At 30.6% G+C, this 13241-nt stretch overlaps 1 protein-coding gene across 2 annotated transcripts in view; it reads right to left on the bottom strand.

Moving 5' to 3' along the window:
* Positions 1-12986, bottom strand: part of Tbc1d8-9 (TBC1 domain family member 8/9) — a 66331-nt gene extending 53345 nt beyond the window's left edge. The window contains exons 1-4 of one of the 2 annotated variants that reach the window (XM_072531414.1): positions 12681-12986; positions 12457-12623; positions 12215-12382; positions 10556-10652 (exon numbers count right to left, since the gene is read on the bottom strand). In XM_072531414.1, the coding sequence (XP_072387515.1) occupies positions 10556-10652; positions 12215-12382; positions 12457-12623; positions 12681-12724 (476 nt within the window). In that variant the 5' untranslated portion in view covers positions 12725-12986. The remainder of the gene's footprint in view (positions 1-10555; positions 10653-12214; positions 12383-12456; positions 12624-12680) is intronic. The other variant, XM_072531415.1, reaches the window with a different exon arrangement.
* Between the last annotated feature and the right edge of the window lie 255 nt (positions 12987-13241).

Below are 13241 nucleotides of genomic sequence, written 5' to 3'. Positions count from 1 at the left end.
CATAAACTCAAACCGTCATCGTCGGCTTAAAACCATCGTGAAAGATATAGTTCGGGAGAAGTGGGAAAGGAGTACGAACGGAGTTATTTAACTCAATTTAACTCATGCATCCACGCTTAATAAAATTTCGATGCCATTGATTTGCAAACTGTCTTTTTGTTTAAAACTATTTATATATAGGCAACATACCTTTTTATAAACGTTCCAGTTTTTAAATCTCAGGTACAAACAACAATAAAACATGTCGTATGTCTACTACACCGTATATTAAAACAAACTACTGTCGGTGGACGCAATGCATTATGGACTATGGAGTATCCGTTGCACTGTGAGTGACAATGTGTACCACTCTCTCCTACATCGTAACTGAAATAATTGACAAATAAAAACTTTTATGTCCATTGGAAATTTTAATCGTTTCTAAGACATTTAGTTGCTTCTTAAAGATAATAGCCCAGACTGGTTAAAAAAAAAGGTGGAAAAATGTTTCGCAGATATCTGAAGCTTTTAAGACATAGGTGGGGGTTACTAGATGACGAATAGATAAAAAGATACTCGTATTTTTACCTTGCGTTTTTTTAAACAATAATTTATGGTCAGAATTTGATTTTTTATCTATAAGTTTTTTCCCTTATAATTTAAATAAACAATATTTATACCATTTTTTTATATCAAGAATATCTTTATTTTCCCGTTTTTTTTAATTAAAATTGATAAATAATTTACAGAGATATTTGCAAAAAAGCAGTTTTTTTTGCACTAATTTATAAATTTAATTAATTTTTTTATTAACAAAATAAAATGGTATTATTACATTTAAACATCAAGGAATTACTATCTTTTAGATTTGTGCGAAATTTCCCCCCGATCAGTCAAATATTTTATAAGTTATTTAATTTGTTTATCCCTGAGGCTAATTATTTAAACTATTGAGCTTGCCCTATGCATGATGCTAGACACATTCAGCAAATTTCATAGGATTCTTTAAGACTTAGACTATCTCAGAAGTTAAATGCATATTGAGTTTTCATCGAAATTATTTACAAAATAAACGTTTGAAAAAGGGGTATGTTTTTTACTTATAAACAATTGTAATAACTTCTATATTTTTCAAGCTACAGACATGTACGTACAACCATTGGATAGCTGGTAAAAAAGCTCACATTAAAAAATAAAAAACCTTCTATGACCAATAGGAACGAAGTTAGTGACTATTTTTAAAAACATCATATCTTCATTGTTTATAAACATTAAGAAGTAAAATTTGCACAAATTTTGAATTAAAATCTAAACTTTATATTGAAACTTATAGCTATAAAATTTATCTAATTTTTCGAAACGACGGTACTTTCGAAAGATCGACATAGGAAAGTGAAGAGGATATCTGTTTCAGCTCCGTTTTTTTGTCGGCATCGGAACTTCAAATTGTAACACATAGGAAAAATTTACATTATCTCGGCTTCCTTTGCAGCTGCAAGCCTCTTTTTTTATTCTGGGGTAGCTGGTCGAAATATGAATAACTGGGCCGGAAAATCTGGGAAAACTCGGAAAAATTGAGTCCATTTGAAATTCACCCTAAATACTTACTTTTTTTTAATTTGCTCGAAAAGTCTGTCGCAGTATTAATAATGATGACATAATTTTCACCCACCATAAATCTCGGAAAATCCCGGAAAATCAACATATGTTTTTTCATTTTATATCAATGATGTAATAATACTTATATATTTTATAAATTAAATTTCAGGTAATTTTTTACACATTATATTATTATATTCCTTATATTAATTATAATTGTTCGTATTTTTATAATTAACAATATTGATTTTTATTCTATTTTTCTTACAAATATGATATACAATATTAATCTAATCTGCCTTACTGCTTTGATAAAATAAGTCGATTTTTTCATCACTTGCCTTATTAAATTTTGCAATGCTTATTGAACTTTACTTTTTTTATTTTCTTTACATACATTGGTGTAAAAGTTAAAATTTGGTTCATTTATTCGACTTGACTGTCAGGTCTGAACCTTTTTGTTGCAGGTTGTTTGTCTTCACTTATTAAGTCAGTCTTTCCATACATTAACATATTAATGGGCGATTTTAATGCCAATGTGGGTCAAGGTAAGGTAGGAGAACAAGTAGGAAAATATGGGCTTGGAAACAGAAATGACAGAGGAGATCGATTGATTCAATTTTGCCAAAGTAAAGACTTCGTAATAACAAATACCTTTTTCAAATTACCTCCTCGATTAAAAGAAGAAGTAGAATACGCAACAAGAAACGCTAAAAGTGGAAAAGCAAATGGACCTGATGAAATTCTTACAGAACTGTTGAAGCCTTTGAATGATAAATCCGTAACCATAATATTAAATTTTGCAGCGAGGAGCTAAAACAGTTTCCCCTCCACTTTCCTATGTCGATCTTTCGAAAGTAACTTCGTTTCGAAAGGTTTTAAGTTTCGAAAAATTGGATGAATTTTATAGCTATAAAATTCAATATAAAGTTTAGATTTTCATTCAAAATTTGTGCAAATTTTACTTCTTAATGTTTATAAACAATGGAGATATAATTAACAAAAGAATTGTCGCTAACTTCGTTCCTATTGTTCATAGAAGGTTTTTTTTTTGTTAAATGTGAGTTTTTTTACCAGCTATCTAATGGTTGTACGTACAAGTCTGTAGCTTAAAAAATATAGAAGTTATTACAATTGTTTATAAGTATAAAACATACCCCTTTTTCAAACGTTTATTTTGTAAATAATTTCGATGAAAACTCAATATTCATTTAACTTCTGAGATAGTATAAGTCTTAAAGAATCCTATGAAATTTGTTAAATGTGTCTAGCATCATTCATAGGGCAAGTTCAATGGTTTAAATAATTAGTCCCAGGGATAAACAAATTGAATAACTTTTAAACTATTTGACCGATCGGGGGGAAATTTCGCACAAACTTAAAGAACGGCAATTCCTCAATGTTGAAATGTATTAATAACATTTTGTTTTGTTAATAAAAAAATTAATTAAAATTATAAATTAGTGCAAAAAAACTGCTTTTTTGCAAATATAATAAATTTATACTATTTCACCGGTGAAGACTATGACCAAAGAATATAGAAGGACATTTCAAATGGGATTTGGTCACGGTTATTATACTTCAAAACACTCTTGAAGAGGGCGACTACATAAACTCAAACCGTCATCGTCGGCTTAAAACCATCGTGAAAGATATAGTTCGGGAGAAGTGGGAAAGGAGTACGAACGGAGTTATTTAACTCAATTTAACTCATGCATCCACGCTTAATAAAATTTCGATGCCATTGATTTGCAAACTGTCTTTTTGTTTAAAACTATTTATATATAGGCAACATACCTTTTTATAAACGTTCCAGTTTTTAAATCTCAGGTTTTTTTTTTTGTTAAATGTGAGTTTTTTTACCAGCTATCTAATGGTTGTACGTACAAGTCTGTAGCTTAAAAAATATAGAAGTTATTACAATTGTTTATAAGTATAAAACATACCCCTTTTTCAAACGTTTATTTTGTAAATAATTTCGATGAAAACTCAATATTCATTTAACTTCTGAGATAGTATAAGTCTTAAAGAATCCTATGAAATTTGTTAAATGTGTCTAGCATCATTCATAGGGCAAGTTCAATGGTTTAAATAATTAGTCCCAGGGATAAACAAATTGAATAACTTTTAAACTATTTGACCGATCGGGGGGAAATTTCGCACAAACTTAAAGAACGGCAATTCCTCAATGTTGAAATGTATTAATAACATTTTGTTTTGTTAATAAAAAAATTAATTAAAATTATAAATTAGTGCAAAAAAACTGCTTTTTTGCAAATATCTCGTAAATTATTTATCAATTTTAATTGAAAAAACGGGAAAATAAAGATATTCTTGATATAAAAAAATTGGTATAAATATTGTTTATTTAAATTATAAGGGAAAAAACTTATAGATAAAAAATCAAATTCTGACCATAAATTATTGTTTAAAAAAAACGCAAGGTAAAAATAGGAGTATCTTTTTATCTATTCGTCATCTAGTAACCCCCACCTATGTCTTAAATCAGATATCTGCGAAACATTTTGCCGTGAAATCGATGATTTTTGTATAACCAGACTGGGCTATAATATTTTCTAGCCGAAAAATCGGTTTATTACAATTACTACAACATTTGAGATAAAAAAATTTCCAATAAACCTGAAATCCTTCGTCATTGATTTATGAAATTATGACAACTGATAATTGTATTATCAGTTGCGTTATAAACACTGTGAAAGTACAGAAAACCAGTTAATAGAATTAATAACGAAACGGAAAACTAGTCCTGGCCCTCAAAAACATAAATATTAAGAGAATGCACTAACCATAGCAAATAAAATACACTTAATTTTAATAGACCCTTCCAGATTATGCTATCAAGTATATAAACAAAAGATAAAACAACAAATACCATTTGAACTTCCAACAAAACAATCACGACTCTCGGAAATACGCCGAACAGTTTCAAAACGTTGTTTTGATTCGACAATTTTGTTGAAATTGCTTAAAAGATTATTGTATTCAACATCATAATATTTTTATATCTAAGTTTGGTTTTAGGAAATAAAATTTACTCAACTAAATATAAAATCAAGGTCAACTAAACATAAAATACTAAATAATTTGAAAAGATTGTTTAAATTTCTAGTATTGGTACAAGGATACTGATATAATTATGTACTTTTGATAGTTTTAACATTTTGTTATAGGTATCTCAAAATTCAACAGTGGATTAAAACTTAAATGTTTGTTTATGAAATCAACGAACGTGAATTCAAATCAAACAAAATTGATAAAAACAAACCTAGAGCTAATACAAGTTTAAGCGCTTTTGGTAATTATATAACATTTATAGAAGAATCCGTAAACTAATTTTCGAAACCAAATTCAGATTTTTGCTTTAATCTGTGCCTTCTAAGAATTGCAAGGCAAAACAGACGTTGATAAAGATGTTAATAGAGACATGGGGAATCTAAAAATTGCATTCCACGACATGTCTCCTGAACTAAGCAAAAATCCTTAGCGAATTTGGTTTCTAGTACTCGTACAGAGTATATCGGAATAAAAGGAAAAGACAGTTAAGATTTGATTTCACGTACAGTGCGTCTGTGTATCCGCTTATACGTATTTCACCCTAATAGGGATCATCAGAAACGCCTATTCACAGTCGCTCTGAAAGTGAAAATAAATCTAAGAATTGCAAGGCAAAACAGACAAAAATATTAACATCTTTATCAACGTCTGTTTTGCCTTGCAATTCTTAGAAGGCACAGATTAAAACAAAAATCTGAATTTGGTTTCGAAAATTAGTTTACGGATTTTAATATCAGATGTCGCTATTTGCGTCTATACGAAGCCATGTTAGAGTTGCTTCCTAAGACAGAAAAGATTTATTTTCACTTTCAGAGCGACTGTGAATAGGCGTTTCTGATGATCCCTATTAGGGTGAAATACGTATAAGCGGATACACAGACGTACTGTACGTGAAATCAATTCTTAACTGTCTTTTCTTTTTTCCTTCCATTTATAGAAGAGTTTGTCAATAATGTAATATTTGTCAATAATGTAATAAATTTCATAAGAAAGTTCATTCAAATTCACCTTATTCAATTCATCTTGAAATAATTAGAGGATAACCTAACATCCCATAAAAATTCTGCTCCGAGGTTAGATAATATTTACTAAAAGAAGATAACTAATCCCAATAGTAACTAATTACTTCAACTTTATAAAACATCTCAGAACTCAAAAGACACTCACAAAAAACACTGAACAGAAAAAAAGAGAATTTTATCAAATGGAGATAACAGCAACCAAAAATGATAAAAAAAAAATTGGAGTATACTAAACACCATAATACAAAATAAGAAGCTAACAAAAAAACCAACAACTACACTCAGGTGCAAAAAAATCGATCCATGGGTATTATTTGCTGAAAAAAGAAAACGTTTGAAGATATTAGTTTTAAATCAGGTATATATGTAAAAGTATATGTTAGATTAAAATAATTTTTACAGATTATCCAAAAAAATCATTTATTTATAGAGACATACGCCAAAAATAAAAAATACAAGAATATTCAAAACTTTCTGAAATTAAGAAAAACATTGATAATAAATCACTATCTAGTGTTTACCCTTATAAGCCCTTATAACAACCTGTACACGTCTAGGCATTGAGGTAATTAACCTTTGGATATCAAATTGATCCAATTGGTCCCATATTTCTTGAAGAGCCGCTGTAAGTTCAGCCAAGTTGTTTGGACGGGGTACTCGTGGTCGAAGACGTCTTCCCATCATATCCCATAGATGTTCTATGGGATTGAGATCGGGACTGCAAGCTGGCCAGTTCATACGGACAATTTTCACCACCTCTATATATTGGTTGACGATTCTAGCACGGTGAGGACGCGCGTTGTCGTCCATAAAAATAAAATTAGGTCCAATGAAAGGAGCAAAAGGTACCACAAGCTGATCTAAAATACTTGTTATGTATCTTGCGGCAGTCATAGAACCTCTATCTACAATAACTAAATCAGTATGGGCTTCTGAACTGATACCAGCCCAAACCATAACGGAGCCCCCCCGATAACTTATTCTTTCCGCAATATTACATTGAAAATATGGCTCTCCGTGTCTTCTTCAAACGCTTTCTTGGCCGTCTGGTGACCTTAGACAAAATCTGGACTCATCTGAGAACAATACATTGCCCCAGTATGCATCACTCTAGTTTTCCTGTTCTCTTGCAAAAGCAAGGCGAGCTCTGCGATGTTCTATGGATAGTATTGGAGATAGGGCTGGCCTTCTGGATAATAAATTACCTTTTACAAGTCGTCGACGAACTGTCCATCTGCTTACATCCACATTTCTCACTTCGCTCAGACGATTTGCCAGTTCAACTGAAGTAAGATACTGATTTCTCAAACATGATGAGACCAGAAATCGATCATCTCTTTCGGATGTTACCGTTCTACGACCTGATCCTGGTCTTCTTGTGAAGTTACCGGTGTCGCTAAAACGCCAAACTGCTCTTTGAACCGAAGATCGACTAACACCCAACATTTCAGCTGCATAATATTGGCTACGACCATCTTGAACTAATGTCACCGCCCTTGCAGCATCTGTCAGAGTTAGAGACATTTAGGAAGGATAATTAAATAAAAATATAACACGTTTTGAAAATAAAATCACTAAGTACACTAGTATGGTTGTTGAATTAAAAACAACATTCAATAAATATCTACTTGCTTCAGACCCTTTTAGACAAAAACCTGAAATACCAATTTGTTTTAAGAAATATAAAAAGCAATATTAAAAATATTATTTTATTTCTCGTATACGAGGGTACACCTAAATTTACATACGTAATTTAATGTCTCTAAAATTATACAACTTCAAATAAATAAGAAATAAGGAATGGATCGATTTTTTTGCACCTGAGTGTATTTCCAAACTTATAATAGACAATTTAGTTATTGATGATCCTAACCTCATCTTTAACAAGCTCAATAACTACTTTGCTACAGTTGGTTCATAGCATGTGTTGTAAAATCAACCTATTTATAATAATGTAATCGTAATATAGTTATTTTATCAACTTGTGCGATCAGCTCGTCAGCTCTCGTGTTGATGCGTTTGCGACTTTCTTCCTCATAATCTCTCTCCACCCCGCGTTATATAACTTAGGACAGAGCGAATTTGCCTCTCGGCAAGTAAAGATCGAGTATGGAGTGTGTTGTCCCGAAAAGTGCGTGAGTCACAGATGCGCTAACGTGAACCGGTGTTTTGTGTTAAAACGTATACCAGTTTTGTTTCTCTCAATACTCTGTATCTCTGTTACTGCCTCCTAGCACTGTAAAGCTAATGATATTTGTAACTCTTAGAATCAGCCCTTAAGTTCACTATAAATAAATCGAAGGAAAAATACGCCTTAAGTATTTTATTGCTTCAATGGTCCTTAATAAATATTTTGAAGCAATTAGGTGTTCAACTACGCCTCTCTAAAATGTGGAAAGTTTGGTAATAAATTTATCTTCTCCACCAACATGCTCAGGCCATTCAACTCTCTGGATATGTTCCACCAGGACCATCCTTAATAAACAACATTTTTTCTTGGAGTTTCACAACAAAGGAGGAAATTGAAGATATAATAAATAAATTGAAGGGAAAAACTGCATGTGGACTAGACAAGTTATCAGTTGATACTATTAAAGAGTTAAAGAGTGTGATATTAACTATTTTAAGTACTCTAGTGAATTTAACATTCACTACAGGAAGTGTTCCCAGTGCCATAAAAATGGCAAAAATTGTTCCAGTATATAAAGGAGGTGACTCCTCAATGTCTAGTAATTATCGACCCATTTCACTTTTACCAGCCTTATCCAAGATTCTGGAAACATGTGTAAATAATAGAATCTTGCCCCATTTGGTCAATGAAAATTTCTTATATAATGGCCAATATAGATTTAGACAGGGTAGCAGCACAGCAACAGCAACAACTGAACTTATAACAAATATTATTGATAAATGCCAATCTTGTATATTTGTATCGCTTGACTTGAGGAAAGCCTTTATTGAAAACTGTATTGGAAACTTTAGGCATAGAAGGCATGGTGTTGAAGTGGTTTAATGATCACCTATCAGGAAGAACACAACTTACCTTTGTTAACAACAGGGTGAATAGTCAATTGTCAAATATTGAGTGTGGAGTTCCTCAAGGGTCTATACTAGGTCCAACGCTGTTCCTTATTTATGCTAATTCAGTTTTAACATTGCCACTAAGAGGTACACTACAAATGTATGCCGATGATACCTGTATTGTATACTTTAGCAAAAACCCCAACGAACCCCAAAAATTATTGAGTTGAGCTTGACTTACAGATAATGAAGGGATGGTTAGATCATCTTACCCTTAATACAAATAAATCAAGTTATATGGTGATAACAAGGAGAGAAGAGTGGCAACAACTGATAGTACTTGAATCAAGACCTTTACAAAAAGTGGAATGTATTAAATATTTGGGACTGTACATTGACCACAGACTTACTTAGGAGTATCACATACAACATTTATGCAAAAAAATCTCACCTGCAATGGGGGTTCTTGGAAGAGCAGCAAATTATGTAGAAGTTAGATATACAAAAAATATATATTACAGTTTAATACATAGCCATGCCACCTATTTAACTATATTTTGGGGAAAAGCCACACATAACCAAATTCATGCTCTTTGTGTGCTTCAAAATACAACTATAAAAAAATCTTTAGACTACCAAGACTCTTCCCGACAAAAGAACTATATATATCCAATAAGATTATGGACAAGTTCACAACTATAACGTAAGAAATAGATTCCACCTTAGAGCTACAGCAATGAACACAACTGCAGAACAACGAAGCATTGTGGTAGAAGAAATAAAGTACTACAACCTTATCCCGGACATAGTGAAAGCAATGAATGTCAGTGCCTTCAAACAAAAATGGACAGTGGGAGTGTGACGTCACACTGTCAATTACTTTCCAAACAAAAGTTGAAATGCCCAATCTTAAGACTTTTTAATTTCTATAAAGTTAACATTTTGCTTCCTCTGCTGCTTTTTCTTTTAAGTATAGTGTTTTTTACGATAATACCATCATAATTCAGTGTTCTATTTCTATGAAATATAGTTTAAAAGTTTAAATTAAAGACATTCTAACCTTACTTTATTGATACATGCATTTTATTGCTATTTTTTATAAAATAACATGCTTTATTATTTACACAACCTTGTAAAATTGTTGTAGTAACTATTAGAATACTTAGATATTGCAAAAAGCGAAAAGATTCTATAAAAAAAAATGAAAAAATAACGAAAAATACAAATTATCCACACTAAACAAGGTTTGTTTGGAAAGTGAAACTGACAGATGTCAATAAAATCTACGTCATCACTTCCAGGGTCCATTAAGAAATCTAATTTATGAGAACCATTTTCTAACCTCCTCACACTGACATTTTTTTACATTTGTTTTTTTTTGTTTCCTTTTTTTTATGAATAAGTTTAAATGTTTGTCTGGGACATAGCCCAAAAAAAGAATAAGAAGAAGAAGTTTAAATTTTAAATAAGTTTAAATTTCTTTCTGTTAAATAAATATCAATAATGATATCTGTAGACCATATACAAATTGTTTGCACAGTTGAACCTCATCTTTGTATTCAATTTTTTTTTCAATATGTCAAAGTAATTATATTAGTGTTTGTATTATATATTTTTTTCTAATTTGACTCACATACCCTTTGCACAGGGTCTTAAGCATTTTTTTAGAAGTGACATTTGTACTTTCAAGGAATAAATAAATAAATAAATAAATAAAATAAATCCTCTTTCTCCTTCTTCTGTTGCCATTTCATATCTAATTTTATGATGAGTCTCAGCTTTTAAAACTTCTCCCCCCAAACCTCTCATTCCTGATGCACAAATTCATCAATATAATAAAATAAAAAAGAATACCTTACCTGCACGAATAATAATTGACCAGTTTTTCATCCAATGGTAATTGAAACAAACCGTGGTACTTTTCAGTGGTACTCTTGAATGATTTTGTGTCCTCATCTAAAAGAATAAAAATGTAGATGATGATAATAGTTCCTAAAATTGACTTAAGGATAATCTTGTGAAAAAATATTAATAATTTATTGGTATAAAATATTCCAGATAGACAAAATAGTATGTGATTCTTCACAAAATGAATCCTTTACTACTGTTGATTTATAACCACTAATAACTAATATATCAGGAAAGAAGGCAAACAAGTTACATTTTTCAAAAAAATTTTTTAAAAATAATGTGATAAATTGTACAATATTTTTGCCAATCTTTTAAGTCATCCTATTGGTTTACAAAATAATTCATAGAATATATTTGGTTCAATAATGAAAAAAATATACTTAAATATTGTGAGTATACACATTTTTTTGCATAATTATTCAATCTCTAATATTTTCTAAGAAAATATTCAATAAGGTATATAAATATTCTAAATACTGCGTCAAAACAGGTTGTTTTTCATATATTTGCATTTAAATTTGTTAATTATCTATGCCAATAAGTTGTACATGTTTTACTATTGAAATATAGTTGTTTCCCTCTTAAATTCAGTATAGGTTACTATGATTTATAAGGTCAACAACATGTTGGTTCACTGTTATTAATTATCTTTAGATAAGGGAGTGGAGTTTGGGAACAATTGAATCTGTTTTAATAATGCTTTATAATAATGCCTGTTTTGAAATACCCTGATATAGAAACTATAAAGATCAAATAGTATGTTAAGACTTCTTGTTAGCTGAATTCACAATCAACAAAGCTACAAAACATAGATAAGACTGTTACATGGGTGGTTCAAAGACTAGTCAATGTAGGTCAACAAATAATAAAAATGATATTGGACATGTTAGGCTTGTTTGTATGAAAACATTTCTAATGCTGAAAAATATAGATTATAATCAAAAATAATCCACAAAACCATGCTTTGTATGTGCACTGAAAATTTCACAGATTGGCATATGGTTACTCTAATTCAAAAATACATAACTACATTTAAAAAAATTTTTTTTTGAGTTTATAGAAAAATATTACAACCTTCTACCATATACTCACAATAAACCTAACATCAGTATTGTTTCCTGTAAAATTACCTAAATATTAGTTAGCAGTTTTTTAAATTAAAGTAACAATATGCACTACACAAAGGACTTTTATAAATATCGACTTACACTGATTGATATCTGAAGTCTTGAAATATGTATTAAAAAATGCTCATCTTTACTTATAGAGGGAGGTGGAATCTTCAAATCAATATTAATTATTATTTAATAAGTATATCAACATTTTTACATATCCTACAATTTTTGATACAATATACATTGGATTTTTTATTGGTGACTCGATAGAAGCATATTGAATAACATTTAGCATTGCCATTAGTCTACCTGACAAAGGAGTCTGTATTTTTCCACAGTAGATCTGAATACTCCATAAACATAATAAAACACAGAGCTTAATATATCTGCATATCTAGCAGCTCATCATAATCACCATAGCTTAAGATGTACTGTATTGCTTTACATTTAAAGATATTGTTTTAACATCTACAGTAAATATATTTTGCTCACCTTCAATTTCTACATTTTGTCTTGTTGCGATCACAGACTCAATTTTGCAGCTTACAAAGTCTGTAATATCATCTTCGTTATCAAAAGAATGTAGCGTTTCAGAAACATTGGCAAACAACCATTCCCAGTCCTCTAATATCTCCTTTTTAGTCAATGCACATGCTATCACTACAATAATAAAGGTAATTAGTAACAAACTTTCAATAAAAATGAGTTATAATGTCTAATAGACTTATACCTACATTGGTATACCTCTGAAGATGGAGTCTGGTGAAGTATTCTGTAAGGGGCAGGTTTGGTATCGAAGATACTATCCATCGTTCCCACAAGGAGTGAGGAAAAACCTCTCGAGTTCCCATGGCCCTTTCTATGTTGTAAAACAAAATAAAGTGAAGTTCTTTCTGTTTCCCTGGAATTGAAGCAATAAGATAACCACACAGCTGACTACAGTTGGTTAATACCTTACCAGAATGCATTTGCTATAAGCACCTCCTGCGGTTTCACGAACATGTTTTATTAAACTTCATAAGTACAAAGAAAACTATGGATCAGTCACCACTTAAAAATATGTTGATTGAAAACTGTGCATACACTGTTGAGGTACATTTCTTTTTGAACTAACAATTACTGTTTAGAAGTAACTATACATTAGTCATTCTTATAATTAAATGCAGGAATGGATATTGTAAAAAATAAACATTAAACAGACACCAATAATCTTTGATAAGATATAACTATAAAATTTGACATGTTGACGATCATCAGCTGATAAGACTGACAGTGGCTAGATTGACAGCTGCCGGAAATTTGGAAAATTGGGAACTATAATGTTGTAATCTACAGGTGTGCTTACAATATATACTTATTTTTCAAGTAAATTTAGCTTTTGTAAATAAATTTCTTTTGTTTTTAAGTAAAAAAATACCTTGGTATGTTCTATTAACTTTGTAGTTTTTCGATTACTTTACGGAGTTCAAACATTTAACAATTTCAATGTACTTTCTATTTGACGGCTGATACCAACCAC

This window comes from Diabrotica undecimpunctata, chromosome 5 (genome assembly GCF_040954645.1).
Source record: "Diabrotica undecimpunctata isolate CICGRU chromosome 5, icDiaUnde3, whole genome shotgun sequence".
Classification (NCBI taxonomy): Eukaryota; Metazoa; Arthropoda; class Insecta; order Coleoptera; family Chrysomelidae; genus Diabrotica; species Diabrotica undecimpunctata.
The sequence above is the reverse complement of the archived record's forward strand: the minus strand, read 5'-3'. Positions and strand labels throughout refer to the sequence as shown.